This window comes from Gouania willdenowi, chromosome 22, assembly GCF_900634775.1.
Source record: "Gouania willdenowi chromosome 22, fGouWil2.1, whole genome shotgun sequence".
In the NCBI taxonomy this organism is placed as follows: Eukaryota; Metazoa; Chordata; class Actinopteri; order Blenniiformes; family Gobiesocidae; genus Gouania; species Gouania willdenowi.
This window is the reverse complement of record NC_041065.1, coordinates 20,781,788-20,806,500: the sequence shown is the minus strand read 5'-3', so window position 1 is coordinate 20,806,500 and position 24,713 is coordinate 20,781,788. Positions and strand designations below refer to the sequence as shown.

General features: G+C 36.1%; 4 protein-coding genes across 5 annotated transcripts; 3 read left to right on the top strand and 1 right to left on the bottom strand.

Annotated features, from left to right (window-relative positions):
- The first annotated feature begins 1,915 nt into the window (after positions 1-1,915).
- syf2 (SYF2 pre-mRNA-splicing factor) lies at positions 1,916-10,357 on the top strand. 2 transcript variants are annotated; one of them, XM_028437865.1, is made up of 7 exons: positions 1,916-1,975; positions 2,214-2,309; positions 5,569-5,694; positions 6,068-6,185; positions 7,977-8,067; positions 8,570-8,668; positions 10,041-10,357. In XM_028437865.1, the coding sequence occupies exons 1-7, from the start codon at positions 1,958-1,960 to the stop codon at positions 10,204-10,206; spliced, it is 714 nt and encodes a 237-aa protein (XP_028293666.1). In that variant the 5' UTR covers positions 1,916-1,957; the 3' UTR covers positions 10,207-10,357. The 2 variants fall into 2 exon arrangements, with proteins under 2 accessions (XP_028293666.1, XP_028293665.1); XM_028437864.1 differs by having other exon boundaries at positions 1,918-1,975; positions 2,211-2,309.
- Positions 10,358-13,930: 3,573 nt separating this feature from the next.
- On the bottom strand, positions 13,931-17,057 carry rsrp1 (arginine/serine-rich protein 1). The gene is made up of 5 exons (XM_028438937.1): positions 16,838-17,057; positions 15,618-16,187; positions 15,394-15,527; positions 14,302-14,379; positions 13,931-14,220 (listed from the first exon to the last, which is right to left on the bottom strand). Exons 2-5 carry the CDS (start codon positions 16,165-16,167, stop codon positions 14,080-14,082), a joined length of 903 nt encoding a protein of 300 aa, XP_028294738.1. The 5' UTR covers positions 16,168-16,187; positions 16,838-17,057; the 3' UTR covers positions 13,931-14,079.
- A 716-nt stretch (positions 17,058-17,773) lies between these two features.
- mgst3b (microsomal glutathione S-transferase 3b) lies at positions 17,774-20,150 on the top strand. Its single transcript, XM_028438160.1, has 4 exons — positions 17,774-17,986; positions 18,083-18,205; positions 18,437-18,509; positions 19,657-20,150. The coding sequence occupies exons 1-4, from the start codon at positions 17,861-17,863 to the stop codon at positions 19,755-19,757; spliced, it is 423 nt and encodes a 140-aa protein (XP_028293961.1). The 5' UTR covers positions 17,774-17,860; the 3' UTR covers positions 19,758-20,150.
- A 301-nt stretch (positions 20,151-20,451) lies between these two features.
- tmem50a (transmembrane protein 50A) lies at positions 20,452-24,653 on the top strand. The gene is made up of 7 exons (XM_028438784.1): positions 20,452-20,593; positions 22,425-22,530; positions 22,622-22,734; positions 23,290-23,357; positions 23,601-23,693; positions 24,051-24,108; positions 24,198-24,653. The coding sequence occupies exons 2-7, from the start codon at positions 22,429-22,431 to the stop codon at positions 24,241-24,243; spliced, it is 480 nt and encodes a 159-aa protein (XP_028294585.1). The 5' UTR covers positions 20,452-20,593; positions 22,425-22,428; the 3' UTR covers positions 24,244-24,653.
- The last annotated feature ends 60 nt before the right edge of the window (positions 24,654-24,713 follow it).

The following is a 24,713-nucleotide window of genomic DNA, read 5'->3' as shown; positions in this document are numbered from 1 at the left end:
TAACACGTCTGAGATTCTCTTCCTCTGTTGCATAAATGAGCAGAACAATTGGGTTTAGGAGAGTCTAAATGGACTCTCTTGTGGTACACTGACTTTGTACTTGACCTTTTACGCCTGTTACTGTATAACCTCCAGTCATATTTCCGAGTGTGCATTTCTCATCCTGGTCTCCATTAGCAGGGGAAGGGATTTTCAATGTATTCAAACCTCAAAAGGAAGCAGCATGGGTTAGTTTAAAATGATACAAAATGGCGTGACCATAAAAATTACTGACAATTACAACTGCCATGGTGGCATGTTAAAAAAGAAAAGATCGGACTTGCACACAGCAGATATAACTTTACCACAAATCATCAACATGACACATTTGTGATTATTTTTCCCCCAAAAGCCTTAAACCTTGACAAACTTAAATCACTTTCTTGGAAATAAATGAAGATTGCATTATGTTTTTTTTTTTCCAAACAATGAAAAGTCTATGGCTCGTGAAGTAATGAAATATTTTTGCAATATTTTTCCATTAGATGATTTTTAAAATTCTTATGATTTAATATTCAGACTGTAACAATGACATTGTCTCACCATCTCTCACCATCCCTGTAGTTAACTTTCTTTATTAATTTAACCCATATAGGAGCCTTTGTGAACATGTTTTGAAACATTATGATCACTTCCCTAAAATGGTGACAGTGATGCAAGACATTCTGAGCAAAGTAGTTCATATTCTCCCAAAGCCATGCTCGCATTTTCTAAAACAAATGATCTCAAACTGAGTGTTTTTGACAGTTGTCTTTACATTGACAGCAGTGAAAAAGTGTGTTGGTCGATCCATGTTTAAAGGACTGCTGAGTTGACTGTTCAGTGAGGGTCCTTGGGAACTAAGGGTACGTAAGATCAGGGTCTTTTTCAGGAACCACAGATAAATGCGTATTTTCTTTTCCTTTATGAGAGTAAGTCAAGACATAATCAACTAGTTTATGTACTTGAAAACAATAATAATTACTCTTTTTTTCTAGTCTTCAATGTTTACAGCTTATCCTTTAGACCAAAATTGTCCTACTGGTTTAAGTTATGGGCCACACACAGGTGGGATGGATTATCTCTCCAAAGGAGAAGTGCTCACAAACACAGATTTAGACACATTTGTGAACAATATTTGAGAGAAATAGGTTTTTTGTGTATATAGAAATTTTTTTTAGATCATTGAGTTCAGCTTATGAGAAATGGGAGCACAAACAACAGTGTTGTGTTTATATTTATATTCAGTGTAGATACATAGTAATATAAATATTATAAATGGATTACAAATAAATAAATACAGAATTGGAAGTGCTTATTTTATACTTCCTAAAAATTTAGCTTTGAGTCACTAAAATTATTTGAGGGTTACTAAACTTACCTAACAAACTAAGAGGGTTAATAATAATAAAAAAAAGTTTGATATCAATTTTAAAAATAAAAAGCATTTCTTTCCTATTGCTTAAAATAGCTTGATACATTTAGTACTAATTGAGTTTATGCAAACTACATAAAGAAACCCTCCAGCTCAGGATAAATTCATTTATTTTCATAGAATTGAAATGGTCAATTGTTTCATTTAGTATTGACTTTACAGAAATAACTTTTGTTGAACATTTTATTAAAAATGTTGACAAGTGTATCGAGTAAAAACAATGGTAACGTTCAAGTAAACAAAGCCAGTAAAGATAGCAAAGCGCCTTTTTTATTATTATTATTATTATTATTATTATTATTATTATTATTATTATTATTATTATTATTATTATTATTATTATTATTATTATTATTATTATTATTATTATATTTCAATTTATTTTTCATTTTATTTTTCATTTTATTTCTATATTTTTATTTCTTAGAACTTTTCCCTTGTGACGTAACACCGTGACGCGTGACTATTAATTACATCATTTCCTGTTTTTGTCGGAGAGCGGTAATGGCGTCCGTTAGTGAGGTTTGTCTCTGGTGTTTTTTGTGAAATAAATGCCCTTTTCATAATGTATTCGGTTGTATGAGTTGAACAGTTGAACTCATAGCTCTTTGTTTAGCTGCTTGCTAAAACCACTGTTTACACTCGTCGGCAGTCGGACGAGGCTAGCCTGTTAGCATTAGCTAACAGGCTAGCCTCGTCCGACCCGTCGACTTCATTTTCTAAATCACTAAAACAACTGTTGTTTTTGTATCGTTAGCAGGAATCTGCTGTTACTGATGTGGAACCGGTTGAAACACTCGCCTCCCAGAAAAGAGAAGCAAGACTTCGAAAGTTCAAAGAGCTTCACTTAAAACGGGTAAATGTGAATTACAATAAGATAACATTTACACTTTTTTGTTGTACTGCTCTCACTAAGAAATGTCCTTCTATGATAATTAATTCATCCCCTTTTTCATCTCACGGAGGGTTTAGTTTCAGTACAGCAATAAGAGGAATAAGCAATGCGCACAATACTGAAAATAACACTTGTTTTTATAATTATAATACTAATAAAAGCCATTCTGTCAGCCACATGATATAGAGATGTATATCATTAAGGTAAACGCTTCGTTGACAAATGTTGCTTTGCATCTTTGTTGTCTGGCAATATGACATTTCTATAGAATTTTTTTTTTTAACTCAATAAAAAGTAGCTAAGATTTTCCAATCTGTCACACTGGAATAAATACAGCCATATGTAACATCTGAGCTACGATGAGTTTAAAATCCCTGATCTGAGTTATCCCAAGTAATACATTTCCAGTCTCAATCACCCCAGCTCCCAAAGGCAGAGAATAAACATGAATATATCCAGCAGAGTTTCTGCAGATCCTTAAAAAGTCTTAAAAGGCATTAAATTGATGAATCTAAAAATAAGGCAAGGCAAATTTTAATTATATAGCGCATTCCATACACAAGGCAACTCAATGTGCTTTACATGATAAAACATTCAATTGTCTAAAATCAATAAGAACATTTAAAAAGTGCCTTTAACTTTGATTTAAAAATGTTCACATTAGATGCTGACTTCAGCTCTGCTGGCAGTTTTGTTCCACTTCTTTGCAGCATAACAACTAAAAGCAGCATCACCATGTTTACTGTGAGCTCTGGTCTCCACTATCTGTCCATAGATCTGAGAGACCTGCTGGGTTCATACCTGACTAACATGTCACTGACGTATTCTGGACCAAACCCATTCACAAATTTATACACCAGCAGCAGAACTTTAAAGTCTATTCTGAAGCTGACTGGGAGCCAGTGTAAAGACTTTAAAACTGGAGTAATGTGCTCTAACCTCTTTGTTCCGGTTAAGACCCGAGCTGCAGCGTTCTGAACCAGCTGTAGCTGTTTGATGCTTTTATGGAGGATTCCTGTCAGAAGACCATTACAATAGTCCAGTCTGCTGGAGATAAAAGCATGGACCAGTTTCTCCTGATCTTTCTGAGTCATTAAACCTTTCACTCTGGAGATGTTCTTTAGGTGGTAGAAGGCTGTTTTTGTGATAGATTTGATCTGACTGCTGAATGTAAGATCTGAGTCAATCAGAACACCAAGGTTTTTGACTTGGCCTTTAGCTTTTAAAGATCGAGACTCAAGATAATTGCTGACAGCAGTCCTCTTTTCCTTGTTACCAAAGACAATCACCTCCATCTTGTCATGGTTTAGTTGAAGGAAGTTTTCACTCATCCAGCAGTTTACTTTTTCTAAGCAGTCACAAAACACCTCAATGGGACCATAGTCATCTGGGTTCAGTGATAGATATAGTTGTGTCATCTGCGTAGCTCTGATAATCAACTTTACAGTTCTGTAAAATTTGTCCTAAAGGAAGCATATAAAGGCTAAACAGAAGGGGTCCAAGAACAGAGCCCTGAGGAACCCCACAGAACATTGGTAATCTGTCAGATTCAAAGTTTCCAATGCTTACAAAATAACTTCGCTCGTCCAAGTACGACTTAAACCATTGCATTACTTTTCCATTTAGTCCAACCCATGTTTGCAATCTGTGCAACAAAATTGTATGATCTACAGTGTCAAATGCAGCACTGAGATCCAATAGAATGAGAACAGATACTTTTCCGGAATCAGTGTTCAACCTTATGTCATTGATCACTTTGATAAGAGCAGTTTCAGTGCTGTGATGAGAACGAAAACCTGACGGAAATTTATCAAATATTTTGTTGAATGTTAAGAATTGACTCAGTTGGTTGAAGACCACCTTCTCAATGATCTTGACCATGAATGGAAGGTTGCTGATTGATCTATAGTTAGCCTTTTAACAGAGGTTTCACAGTAGCTACTTACAGGGATTTTGGTACGGTGCCTGATTGGAATGAGCAGTTAATTATCTGACACAAATTAGTGATAATTGACTTTACAACAGTTTTAAACAAGTTTGAGGGTATTGTGTCAAGGCAACACATTGATGGATTCAGCTGCTGAACAGTTTCCTCTATTGTTTTTGGGTTCACTGTAATAAACTCTAACATTGTAGTTGACTCATCCCTCAGTGGTTGAAGCTGTTCAAGCTTTTTGTTATTTTGCTGGTTTGTTCTGATGTTTGACCTTATTGATTGTATTTTTTCATTGAAATATACAGCAAATTCATTGCATTTTCAAGCTGACAGTAATTCAGGGGCTATCTGATCTGGGGGGGTTGTGAGATTTTCAATTACAGAAAACAACGTGCGAGAGTTGTTGACATTTTTGGCAATAATTTCAGAAAAATATTGCTGTCTTGCTTTGAACAAGCCATCATTGAATTTTCACAGACTTATTTTGTATAGTTCTAGATGAATTTGGAGTTCTGTTGTTCTCCATTTACGCTCAGCTCTTCTACAGTCAGATTTTAAATTCTGCATTATCTCAGTCCTCCTCCAAGGTGTTTTCTGTGTGTTTGGTTTTCTCTTAGTTTTGATTGGAGCCACCACATCTATGACATTACAGACTTTTGTATTAAACTCATCCAAAAGATCATCAACTGTCTCACCACTCAATGTTGGTGTCATCGCTATGGCTTCCATAAACTGTGCACTTGTGTTGTCATTTATGTACCTTTTCTTTAAACACACCGAAGTAGGGAGAACAGATGTTACAGTCTCTAGGTCAAAAAAGATACAGAAATGTAAGGCCTTAATTGTCATTAAAATGTCTTAAATCAATGTTTAAAAAGTCTTAAATTTTAACATAAGTATGATTGTATGATTATGATTTGTCTCACATTTCAAAATAAATGGGAACATTATTTTATTTTTTTACTACAAAACAGTGATGTGGTTGCAGCGGTACTCGAAAATTGCCTGTCCAACAACGATTTCTCTTAATGGTTTTTCAACACAGTTTTTATTTTTTGTATTTTTGTTGTTTTATAGGTTTCTTTCTATTTTTGTCGTCATCTTGTGTGGTATTTTTTGGAGTGGTTTTGATTATTTTAGTCTGGGGTTTTTTTTGTGTATTTTACTGTCATTTTGTGTTTACTTTGGGGGCCGCCAGTTGCACGTCTGCACTAGACACTTGGAAAACGGGCTAATTTTTATCCAACTGCTCTCGTGTCATCTTTTGTGTTTTTGCCTTTGTAGAATGAAGCTCATAGACTGAATCACCAGGAGGTCGCGGAGGAGGACAAAAAACTGAAACTGCCGTCGAACTGGGAGGCAAAGAAAGCTCGACTCCAGTGGGAGCTTGAAGAAAATGAAAAGAAAAAGGTCTGAGTTTAAGTATTTACTCAAACCATGGCTCTTGATCCAAATTCACCTTGTTTCGCTCAGCAAATAAACAGAAACGGTCACTAAATGCACTCACACATAAGAACTGTCATTATCTTCACTCTACAGAGCATCCTTAATTCATCCTAGTTCATATATGGATGAATGATTATCTTCAAATGCATCACGTCTTATTCATGTTTCTAAGATATCAGAGCATTTTGTTCCTGTACTCTATACATGCCTAAAAAGCGTTTTATGACTGTGTTTTAGAGTCACACTTCATAATAAAACAGGTTGTGATGTTTCAGTGCAGCTTTGTCCCTTTTTTCCTCGGCTGTGTGGCTAATAAAGATCTCTATGTGGCCCTCAGGAATGTGCTGCCCGAGGGGAAGATTATGACCGAGTGAAGCTGCTGGAAGTCACTGCTAGTGACGCCGAACGATGGCAGAGGAAGAAGAAGAAGAAGAATCCAGACACCGGCTTTGCAGGTTGGTGATTTATATACGAAGCCCTAAGACTGTGCAATTAATCGAAATTTGGTTATGATTTTGAATTATTACACTCAACGATTACAAAAATAACAATCGAGAAAAAAATTGTTACTTTGAGGGAAATGTTTTTGGGGTTTTGTCAAATATACAGGTTGTATTTGCTAAATAAAACAAATTTCCACAATTTAGTTTGGCACTTGATGTGACCTTGGTCTTGACTTTTTGGCTCCAAAAAAGGTCGACTGCACATCCTTGACATTGCCCCTATGAGATGACATACATGTCATTAGTGCTGCATTAATAGCCTAGTAGGAGTTGTGGAAGAAAAAAAATATTAATAAGAACTCTACAAGAACAATGTATTTGCCAATTTTCAATTGTCAAATACAATAATGAGTAAAGTACAATTAGAAGATAAGATAAGTTGTACTGACATGGAGTATTCTGACTGGTTTTTAATTATTTATATGTCTCCTAAATATGTATCAGAACAGCATTAATGTCACCTAATTTACCCTCAGGGATCAATGGTTGACTGAATCTGAGCAGGTTTATTTATAAAATTGTGATCAGCTTAATTTAAATTAACCTAATGAAAATGATCCTGATGGCATCAAGCCAGACTGTAATGATTAAACAAAAATAAATGGAGGCAAGGATGCAGCCGTTATTTCACCACTAGGGGCCAGTATTAGAGGTCATCATTTACCTACGTTGTTTCAGACTCTATGATCCCTGACATCAATGGTCTCATCCAGAACAACCTGTGTTTTTCAAACTCTCTGAGCAGGTGAAACTGATCATGTTTTCACGGAACGCCGCTCAGCGCTTCATGAGAAACAGGTGGAGTTTCACAGACACATTAAAGTTAAGCGGGCACTGGTGGCTCCGTATTTTAGTGAATGATGAGTTGCATAGTTTTTTTTGCAGTTTAGACAGTGTTTAGTGCGGTTTAGGCAATGTTTGAAGCAGCCAGGACTGGCGGTGCACCTAATGAGCAGTTCCCAAAAACATTTCCCCATTAAAAAAAAAACGTTCCTTGCCTCACGGTGACAACGTTTCATCCACATCCTGTCCTTTTCCCCGTTCAACAGTTTTCATTGGTCGATTCTGTGATTCTGTCCACGATTTCGTTAACGTGAATTTTATAGGGCCCTGCTAAGGTTAATGTTTGATGATGAAGACCTAGAGCATCACGTGCAGGAAGTGTTTTGCTTTTTGAAAAGTGAACATACTTAATTTTAGTGAAGGTTTTTATTTATGTTTAAAGAATATATTTTACATTGTTTTGTACCAAAAATAAATAACTTTTTGGTTTGCAAATAATCGTGATTTCAATTATGACTAAAATAATGGTAATTCATTTTTTTTCTATAATCGAGCAGCCCTACGAAGCCTTCTTTCAAACTTTGACAAGCCTGTGTCATTGTGGAAAGTGGTTGGAGGATATTTTAGAGTTGTGGCCTAAACAGAAATGACTTTGTTCTCCAAACTAAAACATGAAATACTTTATTATATTTGTAAAACATGGGATGGAGAAATCAATATCTTAATCTTAATTTAGTTTCGTGGTTTTCTGTGAAAACTAATAAAAAGACAAATTGAATAAGTCTGATGGACCTCTGTCAAATTGCACGCTATGAAAAACATCCATTTTCCTTTTTCTTTCTTCTAAAAACACAACAAAAATTTTTCTTTTTTTTAAAAAGTGAGGAGAGGAGGAGTTTTGTGAATTGTTTAGTGATTATTTTTTGACTGAGACTGTTTTACTCTCTCGTTGAACTACAGGTTATGCTGAGGCCCAGTTACGACAGTACCAGAGACTCACCAAGCAAATCAAACCAAACATGGAGGCCTACGATAAGCAGAGAGAAGAGAGGTAACATTTATTCAAGAATTCCTGTTTTTTTCCCCTGTTTTGCATCATTTAAAAACAACATTTTGGTTTTGCTAAAGTTTAGTGAATCATTCTCCCTCTGCATTTAGACGGCTCTGCTTTTCACACCGTAACTGTGAAATTCCCAGTCAAGTAAAGTGAATTGTGACTAATAACTGGGCATTATGAGCCAAGAACTCCCAGATCACATGTGCACAAAGCATTTTTTTATAAGTAAAGTCATGTACCCCCCAACATGCCCTCAGGTCCAGTCAATGCACAGACCAAAAATAGTTGGGAAGGTTTCAAACGTAAACACATGGCAGCCCCAAAGACTAATTCAGTGTCTGAACATGCTGAACCGTAAAGGATGCGCCGTCACCATTAGCCCCGCAGCCATGATCACCATCATCACAGTGAGGGAATAGAGAGTGGATTTAAAGGATGGTAGAATGCTGATCATTTGTTGTTATCTATTTCTAATTGTTTGCTGGGCGTTTCACAGCGGTGAGGACTTCTACCCCACGTCCAACACTCTGATCCATGGCACCCACGTCCCCACAAAAGAAGGCATTGACCGCATGGTGGAGGATGTAGAGAAGCAGTAAGTCTCAGTGCACATGAAACAGCTTTAAATTGGTGCAGATTGAGTTATTTGAGGTCACATGTTTATATAATTTTTGTTCATTTAATGTTGCAGTTTTCCTCAAGAAGTTAAAAATAACACATCCTAAAAATATCTAAAAGCATGTTTTTGAATCTTGTACAACATTAACTAGTTTTCAATGATTCATATATTTTTCCTGGGCAAAAATGGTGCTTTTACTTTGAAAGGGGATTTGTTTTGTACTATCACGCTTGACATGAAGCACTTCATTTTCCGTTAAGCAAAGTTGTTTCAATGTTAACTGATGGAGCAAAACAAAATATTTTATTTGTATTTTTTTTTTTTTTTACACATTTTTTTTTTTAAAATTGCCTTATGGTTTAGTTAATCCTGACTTCTGAACCTGACACTGATTTTTTTTTTTTTTTTTTATTTCAGCAGTTGTATTTTTCAACTTCATATTTCTGCACGGAGGCGCTTTTATTTATTCATTTAATTTAGATGTTTATTGAACAGGGACAAACACATTAAACAGTATTTATTTCATATGAAACAGATGTTAGGCATCTGGGTTTGTTGCCGAGGCTAATTTGCGATCCCTGTGTCTGTTTAGGCATTTGTGTTAAAGGTTTACAAGTAAAATACAAACGTAATAGACACCATAAATACGCATATACAAACAAGAAATGCCTAAAAACATTTAAATCCTAATAATGGAAAGAAAAGTGGTTGTATTAGCTAATGCTCCTAAGATGCACAGACTTTTGTTTTTTAATTTAGAAAAGAAACCAAGTGATATTTAGTTCTAGTTTAATCTGCTTAATTATGATAACAGCTTTTTTCTCCTCTTTGACGCTTGTTTTGCTCGTCGATATTTTTTTTTTAGGAAATTTAAAGACATCCATCTTTAACTGCTTTTGTCTCCTTCACTCTCACTCAAACATATCAGTTCATTCCTCTCACATTCCAGGTTCCACCTCCGATCCCTATAGATAACATAATTGTGAATATAAATATAATAATAAATCCACTTGTTAAGTTGAGGTTTTGTTTATTCAGACATGGTCCTTTTATTTATTCACTTTTTTTCATTAACCTTAAGTGTTTCAGAGCCTGATGCTCGTGTTTGTGCTTGAAAATGCAACTGTGTGGCATTAGGCAGGGACTCAGTAGCCAAAGGATGATGCAATGCCTTGAAGACGCAGGACTCACAAATTGACTATATTTTCCTCAGTGTGTGTTAGATTTTCCATTGCCACCATTCATGCTGAATTATTCCCTGTGGTCAATTAGTGTGGAAGGTGGCCATACTGGTTGCCATACTGGTTGACGAAATGCTCACTAAACTGCTTCTCTTTGCTACGGTCAGAATCGAGAAGCGGTCCAAGTACAGCCGGAGAAGGGCCTACAACGACGACGCCGACATCGACTACATCAACGAGAGGAACGCCAAGTTCAACCAGAAGGCGGAGCGTTTCTATGGCAAATACACAGCGGAGATCAAACAGAACCTGGAGAGAGGCACAGCTGTGTAGTGTCCAACACGTTCATATGCTGTGTAGATTTGTGTCTCAGTTCACCATCTTTTAAACCGTTTTCTTTTCTTTTTGCTGCATCTTTAAAAAGAACTTAATCTTCATTTTTTTTTTTTTAATAAACCACTTCCAATTCTATGCTCATCTTGCACACTTGTTGGGTTTTTCCTGTGGCCTTGGATGCGTGTGGTCTCATGACGGCGTCCTTTTTAAGCATAAGGACAAACGGCTAATTAACGAGCATGAGAAGCCTGTTGGCGTGTTTGAGCAGGAGATATCAGCTGAAAGAATGTGTTTAGTGTGCACGCAGCGATAAGCGCCAACATTTCACTGATTCAATTTATTCGTTTATCTATCGTCTTCATCTCAGCACTGACTGGCCCCAGGCTGAGAAACTGCTAGGAAGGCCTTGTGACTGGAGCAGACATGCAAACAGGTTCCCATGAAAGTTCTTTAATACGCTGTGTGTGGGGGTCTCAGTGTGCCCCCTAGAGGCCAGAGAGGAGCACGACGTGGATTTCTAGATCTTTTCCAGCGTCCAGACTCAGAGGTTTAATAGTTGTCAAACTTTTTTGACTCGAGTACCTCCTTTGTCCTACAACATTTTGCTTAGAATTCTATAAAAAAAACCAACTACAAACTGTGCATGGTGGAATGAATGAGTGAAAACACTCATTTTAAAGAATTTTATTTTGTAAATAAGTGGAGGGATCGTATTTAGTGCCTCTTAAATAGAATTATTTCTAGGTATGCACTGAAATAAATTAGTACCATTGCATTTATGGCGTCTATGCGTGTACTAACCTCACTAAAACCAAAGCATTGCAATTGTATCTATTAATATTAAATAGTGCAGTGCCCGTAGGAAGTATGTTTAGTTATAGCAAAATGGGAGGTTTAGAAGCTTTTTCATGGATGGTTTACATGGGAGCTTTCATTCAGAATAAAAGACAAATCCTCTTGAAACTTGTAAACACTCAATTCCTAATGCACCTTAGTTCTGTCTGTCCCTATGACAATCATCCAGGCTGACCGCGGTGTTTGAAATATCCTGTTCCAGTTGGTTGTTTTCTGTGAAATAAAGTGTTTTGGCCAAGAACCAAAAAATACCCTTTTGGGCTATTTTTGGTGCATCACTAATTATTTCTATAGTTTTGTATCATTTACAGTCAACTCCTGCCACATTCCTTGTATTTTTAATTAATGTTATAATCAAGATCATTTCCATCATTATTATAAACCCCATGTTTTTAATGCTTTCGTTTGTTCATTTTCCACTGCCATCGCGTACCCCCATTTGAGAAACATGGTTTAAAGTGCAGACAATGTGATGTTTATGTTGGCTGAGGGTTTGGGAGGTCTTGGCTTGGACCAGCACCTCAGGTTAGTGATTGTGTGATGTTTTTTCTATTCTTATCTGATGGGCCTGAGGATGTTGGCACAGACCTGTAGAAAATAACACTGCATAAAGATAGTTTGACATCTTTGATTCTTGTCCAGCCAACTACCGGTTAAAGCCTTCCGTGTAAACCTTTGATTTGGATCTTAGTAAACATGAAGACTTGCTCTGTGTGTGTGTGTGTGTGCATTAGGAGCAGCTAATGTGGATAATAATTAGGAAAATACCTGCTTTGTGGAGATTTGTTCATGTGAGATCTCCATCAAGGTAATGAATCAGAATTATAGTTGATTTTACATCAGGAGACATGCAGTCTGGCAAGAATACATTCACCATAAAGGTTTGACTTTTTAGTACAGCACAAAAATAGATATTAGCCCAGAATTAATTACATGGAGGTACATAATAAATCTGAAGTCTGAAGCACCATTCAGCTTAATAATAGCTGAATGCATTAAAATAATCCACACATGCTCAATCCAAGCAAGTTCTTTCTTTTTTTTTAAATAATGTGTTTATGGTTTCATTTTTTCAGACAACTGTTTTTTCTGGAAATGTAATTTACTTTGATCTCCTGACATGTTTAGAATGACAACTGCCAACAGTCTTTTTCAGTCTTTACAATATAAAAAAAGAAGAAAAAAACAACTTGCTGGAATTATTATGCAGAACTTAAGTCAAGCAAACATCAAAACAATCAGCAGAAGCCTTTTGAAGATTGACAGTTGAAACATGTCAAGAGATCAAAGTAAATTTTCCTGAGAACAGTTTTGTGAATAAATCAAACCTCAACATATCACAAATGCTTAAATGTGATAAATTATCACTGATAGCATATAAATTAAATGTGTTTAAATTAGCCACTGTTTTATTTCTACGTATTACATAAATGACCAAACAAATATTAAATAGTACTATTAAGTCACTTTGTGCAATGTTGAATGGAGATGCTGCCATCCTGTGGTTCACCAGAGAACTTCAGATATTTGGGAAAATTTCACTCTAACAATAATTCTACTTTAGCAGTGGTGTTAAACTGTTAAAAGCTTGATCTGATGTAGGCCAAGCAAGGACCATTTTACTGTAACAAATGAGTCACTCACACCTGTTAAAAGGCAGTTTAAAATACATACCAATGCCCTTTTTATACAGTTATGTAGCCTTAAAGTTCATGACACTAATTCCAGTCCAGTAAGTGTACTATTCATATTTAACCAAAGAGTTATGAGGATAAAATAAGATTTATGCTTTAACATTTATAACAAGTTTGGTAAATAAATGTAATTATGTGAAAGACGAACATGAATGTGTATGAATCTAATGTGTAAGACCCTGCAATGTTTTTTGACAATTAGCTGAACCCTTAGGTGATCTTAATATGTTAAGGTTAACATATTGTTAGATTGGCCACGCCTAGAACAAACCCATAAGGACACATCAAAGCAATTACTTGATGCCTCTGAGGAAGACTGACAGTTGGCAGTCGAAACATGGCAGATCAAATTTTCTGAAAAAAGTCTTTAGTGAAGATGTTGGCAGCTTTCATCATAGTTATACTATTCATGTCTGTGGCTTCGCATGTGAACATTACATTAAATGCTGTATATAAACCAAACTCACATAGATTTGCTGATTTCACTTCCTGAATGGCCTTTCCTCACATTTGTTTTGATTTATTCTTAAAAAAATAAAAAATAAAAAATAAAATCACATTTTAGTTCCATCATTAAGGATTTATTCACTCATTGACCTAATTTTCCAATAAAAATAAAGGTTTACATAAGGTTAATGGTGCACTGGGGCTTCAAATCCTTGATTCTCATCCATTTTTCTGGTTACTACAATCCCATGTATGTAACAAATGTTTTGTCATAGCGACAACATGGTTATTTTTGTCGACTAATTAAATTATAATGTTCACTTTGGACAAAATACAATCATGACCACATTTTTTGGGAAGGTGTCCAATCAAAACTACTTTTGTCTTGAAGGCGGGACCAGCCTTAATACCATCCCTTATCAGGTTGATAAATGGTAATTGAATCTTTAAAAATGCATTAAATTCTAGTCGACTGTGCGCAACAGATTTCTTAACTCAAACTAAATGTACAGAAAAAAACCTGATAAAAAAACAAATTTAAAAAAAAAAAACAAATTAAGCTGCATTTTAGTTAAAGATTGACTAAACTAAATAAAAATGTACACTGGTATGGATTTACCATAAGTATCAGTAACTCATTTTACTCTTGCGTTCTGAGTTAAAACTTACTTTAACAACATTACATCATGTCTGAATAACAAACCAACAATGCAAATAAACAACAGTCAGCTTTCAGGTAAAATTTATTTATTAAACTTATGCGCACACAATACAAAGTAAAGGAAAGAAATGTTCCCACCTCAGAAAAATGTTCAACTCTTCCACTTAAATCACTCTTGTGTACAAAACAAACAGTCCATGTACACAAGCAGCACTAGCGCTTGGCTGAAGTGCGTTTGCGGCCTGATTTAACTGGAATCCAGTGACCATAGGGCTTCCTGGCTTCATAGGTGTCCACGCGAGAAGTTACCTTAGCACCGGTTGGTGCGGTCAGTGTTGGTTTGGCCACAGAATTCTGAAAAAACATTTTGACATTAAGAGGAGAATCATTTTAAGTTCAGAAACATTATTTGAGAATGAGTTATTTTCCACTTACATTAATGCTGAAAGAAATTATCCCTCTTTTGGGAGACAATTTAAGACAAGAATCATCATCCGACTCTTCGACGTTGCTCTGCGAAGACAAAACACCACAATAATTAGCCTCCAGTGAGAATCTAATGTTAGAGTGAGACCTCACTTTTCCCCAAACTATAAGGAGAGGCTAAAATATTACTGCTCTAGAAATGACATGCGTTCCCTCCCAACCACTTAAAAGTTTTCAAGAAAATCCCAACCAAAAAAAAATAAATAAAAAGAAAACAGGATGTCTTCCATGTACATTTTCAAAATAACGCAGGTTTCCCAGACCTTAGCACACGCTTTGTGTACCAACTTATCTTTGGCATACGCAGAGGAGTTCTTCATCTTTTTTGATCTCTTGTCAGGAAAAGTCACTATAATGCAGCCCACACGCCTGTGCTCCATCAGCGAGTGGAAGAGTCTGCTAAATAACAACGACCCATTTCAACTGCAAAGCATGAATACATTCCAGAGGTCAAAATCCTACTTCTTAACCATGTGAATGTTAGTTATTCAAAGAATTATTGATTATCAATAGGTATGTGTGTGTTTGTTATTAGCATCTTAATGGAACTTGTTCATGTCTGAATGATGTCTTGACTCAATATATGGTAAATGTCACATTGTGAACATTACAAGATAGCGCTCTTAACCTTTCACGCAAACACATATTGTCGTCACCAAGTCACATGACAGCCCTTTATTCCCAGGTGTCGAAGAAAGGAGACCACTGTCATGTTATCTATGAAGACAGGAACAAATACAGACAGTATGTGCGTTCCCTCACAGGTCCAAAGATCAACACAAAACAAGCAGATTCAACACAATGATGAGCACATAATTCAAGTTGTCAATTAAATTATGTTAAAAACTAGGATGAAAGGCCAAATCAAAGAATAAATAGCAAAGATGGATTACGAGTGCGAGGAGATTCCACATTTGTTCGAATGATTCTTTAGTCTTAGCATCGAGGCTTTAGCATAATAAGTAATGTGATTACTCTGAATTAAGTTGTAAAGCAGTGTATATACACTTCCTTTCACAACAATGACGTTTTCTCGCTCACCTGTAGTGCTTCTTTTTCTGGACTCGGCGTCACCCTCACCCATGTATATGGCTCTGGTGAAGACTCGTTGGACTCGGACAGAATTGGTTTCACACTCTCTCGAAGTTCCAAATTCAACACCCTGATGTGTTCATCTGGATTAAAATTAAGAAAAACAAATCATTGTCCTTATCCTTCACATTTCCAGATTTAAATATTTTTCCATACAATAGATATTAACTAACCTTGCACAGTTAGACTGGTGGAACGCCCAGCAGACCTGGATCTCGACCTGCTCCTATGGGATCTCGATGAATAATCTTTATGTCTGTATTGGTTTCCAGATCTCCTGTACCTACGCCATTGAGTGAGAGATCTAGACTGGGACCTGGAGGTGGATCTGCGGTGAGACCTGTGGTGTCTACGATAGGATGACCTATCAGATGAGGGGGAACGGCTAGAGGAGCGAGAGTGGTAGCGTGATGGGGATCTGCGATAATAACTGCGGCCATATCTGTGGTGGTCAGCACATCTGCAGCGTGAGGATCGTCTCCTGCAGCGAGGATACGAGCGGGACCTGGGACGAGAACAAGAGGAGCTGCTTGAAGACGAAGAGGACCTATAATGTCTTTGCTTACGCACTCGTTTTTTGTCAGCACTTGAGTAAGATGAACTGACAATGCTTCTGGAGCGAGAGCGGGCAGAGGCAGGGGTGTTGTGGTCAAAAATCACATTGATTCCTTCATTTTGACGAGTATGGGCCATGTCCACATGCAGCTGAGCTTCTTTGGCCATTGTTCAGATTAAGCCAAAATCTGAAAATGAAAAAGAAATAGGGATTACATGTACTGACAGACCAGTAAAGAACATTCACTTGAGCTGTAAAACTTTGTCTAAGGTTTGAACTTAATTTCTATTTAACACAACGGGTTCTGGCCATATTCTGTCACTGCTCAAATGTGTGTTAAGAATGCTTTTAATACATATATTGAAAATTTAAATCCACAATAAATGAAATTGGTCATCTTAAAAATGTGTGCTGAGGCCAGATTAAATCAACTCGGTGTTAAAAGCGATAAACAAGCTTATTACATTTTAACAGCAATCAATAAACTAAATAAGCCACAGTGGCTTTGTTTGGAAAAAAAACCGCGTGTAAATGAATAATAAACGTTTATAACATTGTTATTTGCTTTGTTGCATAACCCGTTTTCTCAGTGCTGCCCCCTGGCGAGCAGCCGCACGTTACATACTGTAAACCAGAGTTTACTGGAAATTTCCATGACGCACGCAGACCGTGGCTAAGCTACTAGCTAGCATTGATCAAACAACGCTTCGATAGAAAACACGATACGCCCTACATTGCTTCGATAGTTAGCCCGTAAAAACATTTATTGTATAAATTTAAAAATATTTTAATATATTACCAACAACTCAATACAACTAATAGTAAAATAAAACTTACCAGGCAGTCTGTAGCTTGAGGACCTCGATGGGAAAACGTCGACGGAAAACAAGCAAATGTGTCGAAAAGTCACCTAAAATATACCACAAGACAATTCTATCTAAATACAAATCAGAAAAACATTCAGAATAATAAATCAAAGAGTGGTTCTGTCGGCGTTTGTTCTGTTGCGCTTTCCACTGAGCTGAAGCTTCTGCTGTTATGTTCGTAATGAGACAAAAGTCCCAGCAGCGGCTTTTATGAACGTTCTGAGCACTTCCTGTGACGTAACACGACCGAACATTCAAACGTTTGTCGTTTTCGATATATTGCAACTTTTATAGCGTTTAAAAGATTTCTATCCAATTTTTTATTTTTATTTTTTTAAATAAAAGCGAACGTTTTACTTATAATGGTTAACCTATATTAAAAAAAACAAAAAACTTAACATTGTTTTTCATCATGAATTGAATTACATTTTTTTTCTGTGGTTTAAAAACTCAGAACTCTATTTTTTACCGATATTATATTTTTGTCATTTTCTTGCTTGTTTTTTTATTTTATTTTTAATTTGTTTATTTATTATTAACACTTCTTTGTCCACTTGTGGTTAGATATTATATAAACTCCTATTCTTATGTACTGGAATCCTTTTTTTTTTTGTTCTTGCTAATTCTTGTATTTTTAAGTTTAGGATATTTTACGGCCATGCATTTTGCCTCTCAGGCAATGATGTAGCACAATTTGCACCTTTTTGTTGTGATATCTGATTATGTGAATTGTCACTGTATTATTTGTTTTTTTTAAAAGTTATTATTCTTATTATTTATTTATTGTATATAATGTTGCGATATGATATGTATAAAAAAAAAGGGGAAAAAAAGAGAGGTGTGGTGACTCGGCAAAAGAGGACGGAATGAATCCTGAGATCTCGCGATACTTACGTAAACTTCCTGTTTTTCTCTGGATTTTCTTGTCACGCGAGTCCGCCTTCGTTTGTTGCGCCAGTTGCACACTGCACAGTTGTGTAAAAACCTTCTGAAAATGGAGCTTCTCACCTTTGTGCCAGCTAACTTCGGCTATGTTATCCTGATTTACGTCTACAGCTGGATAATGCTGTCGTACTTAGGCGTCAAGGTTGGAGCTGCCAGGAAAAAATACGATGTGAAGGTAGAAAAACCATTAAAATATTACTTTTACATTATTTGCATTTAACCGTTGGATTTCCTGCTAATTTCTGGTGTTTGTTACACTTCTTTCTTTCAGTACCCAACAATGTACAGCGACAAGGAAAACGTTTTCAACTGTATTCAGAGGGCTCATCAGAACACACTTGAAGTCTATCCTCAGTGGCTTGTTTTCCAGACCATTGCAGCTCTTGTTTACCCGGTACACAACATTTTACAGGCAAAATTATTCCTAGCATTGGTTAATCTTTTTTGGTTAATGGCTGCATTCGTTTTTTAGTTTTGGTTAACTTCACAGGGACCTGTATTTTATTTTATCTGTCGAGATAAAAACCACAGTAATAATGATTAAGCATATTTTCATTAAAAAAAAAAAAAAAAAAGCCATTAATGTTTAACTCAACTGGTCTTGATGGTGTGTTTTTTTACCCAGGTTGCTGCCTCCGTACTGGGATTTATTTGGGTAACCAGCAGGTTTTCCTATGCTTGGGGCTACTACACTGGAAGTAAGTTTTATATTGTCATTTGTATTTAATATGACACTTGGAATCCAAAATTATCACTGGCTGTAATGCAAATAATAGTTAAAACATTATGTCAACACTATATTACCGTGAAATTATTAACAGCTTATGCCAGGACCACACCGATCCAAAACAAGCTGTAAATTGAAATAGACATGGTGATTTTGTAATAAGATAAACATTTAAGCTCAAATAGAGGCTTTTGAAAGTAGACAGATAATTGGGCTATTTATTAACCTCTAGTCCTCCTTTCAAAATAAAGGAGTAGTAACATTCAGATATTGCTGCACTGTTATCAACATTTGTGATAAGTGTAATTTCATTGACTTAACTTTCAATTGAAACATTAACTTGAAACCTTTTAAGTTTGCGATAATAGTTCCACTATAAAGATATTATAACTTTAGTTAGTCTCTCTTTCTACTGGGATTTTGACATCTGTAAGTTTTTAGCACTTCTAATCATTACATCACAATACAGAGATTAGCTTGAGTGGGGTTTCACAGACAATCATTTACTCACGTTTGTTCATTAACTGCATAAACCGTGCCTGAAATGAGACTTTTAGGCCTACATTTTTTTTTTTTTGCCAGTGTCTCTCTACACGACATTTATGAATATTTATGATCTGAGTGATTTTTTTTGTTGTTGTTAATAATTAAAGATTAGATGTGCCCATATTCCTGCTTTCAGACCAATGCCCATTAAATACATTTCTCAACCACAAGCTTGCAAACTCAATAAAGCCAGGAAGCTGGACTTAGAACACAAGGCCAAAGTGTGCAACATCTCAGCAAATATAAAAGCTGATAAAGCTAGATGACTAGGCGACAGGGAGGATTAATAAAACTTGTCTTCAGGTATAATAAGAGGCTATCGCAGTATTGTGTGTACGTGTGCACCAATATTAAATAACCAATGTTCATAATTATCATATATACATTCTACGTTACTGATTTGCGTATTAACGTAACGTTTTCTTAATGTGTAAGTGCCCTCTAATATATGAAATATAAGTCGATGATCGTTTATTAAGTGTATTTTAGTTTACAGGTTATATTTATTCATAAAAATCTATTTGTTACACTAACTGTTTGCTCGCTCTTGTTTTTTATTATTATTTTTTTAGATCCTGCAAAGAGGATGAATGGTGCCTATGGCTACATTGGATATTTGGGAGTCATTGGCCTGTCCATAGCCATCGCCCTGCAGTTGCTTGGGATCTTCTAAGAAGAATGGCTCTGTTTGCAATAAAAGCCTAAAATGTGATAGCTAACATGACATTCTGTACCACACACGTTGAATCCTTCTTTGTAGTCCAGGAATCAGCAAATCTTTCCACAGCCTGCACTGACTAATACACAGATATGTACTTCTACATATTTTCATGGACCACTAAGATAATTTTCCAATGTTTTTTCTAAATGTATGCTTTACGCTAACACGTTGAATGTCGTTTCCCAAAAAAAAAAATCAATAAAGCTAATGATACTGATGCTACAGAACCAAATGTTTCTCATGATCCTCTGTTTGAAGACGAATGCCCTGAGGCACTCATGTGACACTCACAAGGCTGGAAGAAAAATCCTTCATCTGTTGGGCAATAAAGGAAAAGATCTCATATTTTTAACCCACTGTCCTGATTATTATTTAAATAACACACAAAACAGTGATTATGAAATACCAATTAAATTTGCAATGTTTCACAAACTATACACTGGATATGTAGGTGTCAGTACAGACAAAAACACAGCAAATGGTGACTGCATAAATTCAAGATAGACTTGATAAACAAAGATTAATACTATTTATTATTTCTTTGATTCAAGTATTTAATTAATGCTTATGTTAACATGCTAAAACACTGAATGGCCCACCATGGTTGTCAGTTGTAGGATGATATACGCTTAAAAAAAATACAATTTTAAATAAAGATACTTGAACGCATCATGGAACGTGAGATTCTCGCGTCAAGAGTTCGGGGACACTGCGCATGCGTGTGACAGCGGTGTCGGAAGTGAACTCGTTTTTATCAAACGGAGCCACATCAAAAACATTAACAAAAGGTAGGAATTACACATAAAATGTCACCATAGACACATATTACCGACTCTCTGCTCCTTTCTTTTAGTTACTGGGTTAAATGGTTCAGTTCTTGTTTCATATTGAAGTACTTCGTTGCAAGAAGAAAAACGTACAAGGAAATGTTTGCTAGCACCAAAGGGATGAACAAAAGAAGACGACGACACGCTGCTTTTATTCCTTTAACATTCTCAATGCCCTCTTTAGCCTCATACACAATCTAATAATTTGGTAAATAGACTATAAATATTCAGTTGTTTTTAGCGGATTGGTTGTTTGGTCCTGGGAATGTGTGTTTACAAGGCAGGGGATTCAGCATCATTCGCAATGCAAGCTAAAGCTACTGCAAAGGAACACGGTTATTGGGATTCATCCCATGATTAGAAGTTTAAAATATCTGTGTGTATATATGACAATAATCCAACTATTGCTAGGACATAAGGAAGTTAGTAACCGGCCTTTTAACTAAGTCAATAAACTGTAAAAGTCATACACATACAGTGGAAAAGACAGTAAAACTATCTTAAAAATAGGACATGCATAGGTTGTGCTTGTATACTAAATTTTGCATACTAGATATGTTAGATTGTTTTTATTATACAATTGGACAATTTCCAAGTTTTGTATATACAATTATGACGCAGTGGCTATCCGTACGAAATACGTGTCAATAGAACGGCAGTCTATCCTCTCATTGGCCAGATTAGGTCACGTGTTAGGTGCACCACGTGACTTAAAGTTCCGTCAGTTTTATTTAAACTCATATTTATTTTTAGCTACCCCGCTAACCCTTTTATTTTAGCCCTAACCCAGGAAATACCCTAAAATGTTTTGGGGCTTTTTTTTCTTTTCGTATATGTATTTATAAAGGCGTAATTTGCCGTGTTAAATATGTTAAAATGAAAAAATATATACAGTATGTCAAAAATTGAAAGTGGGATTCAAACACACGGCAGTGGAAGGAAGAATCCTTGAGTCAGGCTACTTCATCTATTGTACGGATAGACTGCTGGTGTATAGATATACACTATGGGACACTTCCAATTAAAAAAAACACACAACAAACATTTATTAGACTTGGGGATTGTGTTGTGGATTTACTAAAAACTATTACCACTAATAACTTCAATGAAATCCTTTCTCTTAGTTTCCACATGTTGAATTATTGTAGATGTCAGGCAATATGTACGTTTCTTTGTCAGTTGATGATTGAGGTATAAAAATGGCCACGTATAGGAATCTGAGTGTTGCAGAGACTTAATTTGATAGTTAATAATAACGGGATATTATTTAAAATGTATTATCTAAGTCATTTGCTCATCCATGTCTTCTTAATTATGGAAAAAAAATATGTCTGTAGATTACAAAATGGACTTTAGATTGTTCACATGTGTAAATATTGTTTGAATATGTAAATGGTTTCATTCATTCATTTTCCTGGAGGTAACTAATTAAGTTGACCTTCACTTCTTCTTCAGCAGTTCACTATTCTTTTGCATAATTAGTTCTTTTTTAGACACTGGCATAATTTTCTCCTCATTCTATTGCTTTTGAAGCATCTCCAAAGAAGGAGACGTGGTCAACATGCAATGGCTGAGTAGTATATATAGTTATACACTTATATGTACAATGTATTAAATAGACTAAAGCTACACTGAGGTGACTGTAAAAGTAATTTCACTCTGCCTTTGTGGAGAATGAGTTGTCCTTGTCAATGTTATTAAATGTGAAAAAAAACAACCTTTTTTTGTGCTTTTTTGAATAAAAAATTACATGTGGCAAAACACATTTTTATTGTGGTGCGTTTTATTTCAGAGCCATGTCGGGGTTTCTGGATGGAATCAGGTGTGGAGACTGTGAGTGTAACGTGGACTGGGGCGAGAGAAGAAACACCATCGCCTCAGTCGCTGCTGGAGTTCTGGTAACATTCGCTTGACTTCATCTCTTTGCGTAGAGTCGACCATGAACACTCCAGTGGTGAAGTTGTTTAACAAGTTATGTTTTGTTTTCAGTTCTTCACTGGTTGGTGGATCATCATCGATGCAGCAGTGAAGTATCCTGATGAGGGACAGTTTCATCATGCCTATCATACATGCGGCGTCATTGCTACTCTGGCGTTTCTCATGTAAGATCACCTACATTTTTATTTTCATGTTCACACTGTGTTAGTGTTGGAACAATAATAGTAACAAAACGGGGCGTTATATATAAATCAATAGGCTTGTGTCTCACTGTGAGACAGTTTTCCATTCCCAATGCTAAGATGGCATGCAATCATTTTCTGACAGTTTTGAAAGATTATTATGATGTTTTTTTTTACAGTGGCTTGCCAAAGTACTCACACCCACTGAAGTTTTCCACGTTTTGTCCCGTTATAAATGTAATTGTATGTCACCGGGATTCTGACTGAGCTGGAGCTATTGAACAAAGTAGTGCTAGGCTTGTAGACATAGATCCTAAAAGCTTTGCTGCTGTGATTGCAGCGAAAAATGACTCAACAAATTATAGATGTGGGTGTCTGAGTACTTTTGCATGCCACACTTTTCAGTTTTTTCCATTTTTAAAGCTGTGAGCAGCTGCATTTTACAGTATTTTTGTGTTTTTGGACAAATACAGACTTGAACAAATCCTGCTTAGTCATTGCTGATGTGTTTTTTATTTATTTTTTCGGTCCATCCAGGATAAATGCAGTTTCAAATGGCCAAGTGAGAGGAGACAGCTACAGCGAGGGCTGCCTCGGACAGACAGGTGAGGTTGACTAATTCACTTCTTATGAATTTTTTTTTTTAACCCCACTTTATCAATTATAAAGCCATTGAAAAACTTTTTAAAATAACATTTATATTATAATTACGGTTTTGTATGTTTCATACACTTCTTATAGCCATAATTTAGATGTATCTATGTGTAAACGTGCAGTGACATTAAAGCTACCCAAACAGCGTCTGTGGCAGAGCCCAATAACGAATACTTTCTTATCTGCTGTTGCAGGCGCTCGAGTGTGGCTCTTCATTGGCTTCATGCTGGCTTTCGGCTCCCTCATTGCCTCCATGTGGATTCTGTTTGGAGGGTTCGTCGTGCCCAGTAAGTCCTGCTCATCTTCACTGAGGCACGGCTGCTAGCACAAGAACAGCATGATGCAATAGTTGAATATTAGTCATAATATTATGACCAGCCGCCTGATTTCACTTTATCAAATGCATTGACTGTGGATGCATTTCTTCAGTGATGAGGCCTATAGTTTGTTAAAAAACACATTTTTGGTGTGGTCCATTTTTATTTATTTTTTTGCCTTATTGACGTGTGTCGAAGAGGGCACACGCACCCCAGCACATCCCACCCACTAACTGGTGCCATGATAATAAGATAACAGCATTACTCACGTGATCTTAATTACGTCAGTGAACACGGAGTAAATATGTGACATTTTCTTCCTTGCAGAAAAGCCTGTGTACCCCGGTATCGCCATTTTCTTCCAGAATGCTTTCATTTTCTTCGGGTAATCCTGACGTCCATCCACAGTTAGCTTGTTGCTTTATCCTATTCTGATTAGTTTGTGAATATAAATGTGTGTTTTTGTCATTTCAGGGGTTTGGTCTTCAAGTTTGGACGCACAGAGGATCTCTGGCAGTGACAGACTTGTTTACACTCGGCTCTTTCTACTGTAAAAGACAACGTGCTTCAGTCATTATTCACTTTCTATGAATATATGTCTACTTTTTTAGCTTTAAAAATAACATCTCTAATTTATATAGTTTGCTGTTAAGTAGCTAAATCATAACGAAGCACAAGTTTTCATAGATCGCAGGGGAGGTTGGATGTTTTCAAGTGCGGCCCATCTTTAAACGGCCCTGTTTGCACACATACTGCATAGCCATGTTGTTACAACGGTCACTGTGTATATCCAAATGTGTATTTCATAAGCTTTGCTAACTTTAACTGTTTGTTTAACCCTTGGGGAGGTTTACTTATATAAAACCTATCAATTTGAACTGCCTGTTAAAAAAAGATAACCTAAATTATTAAAGTATGTACAGAAATGCAGATTTCTGTTGTACTGTTCTTTTTTTTTCCACCCCAGATGTCTTCGAGTTCTTCACTATT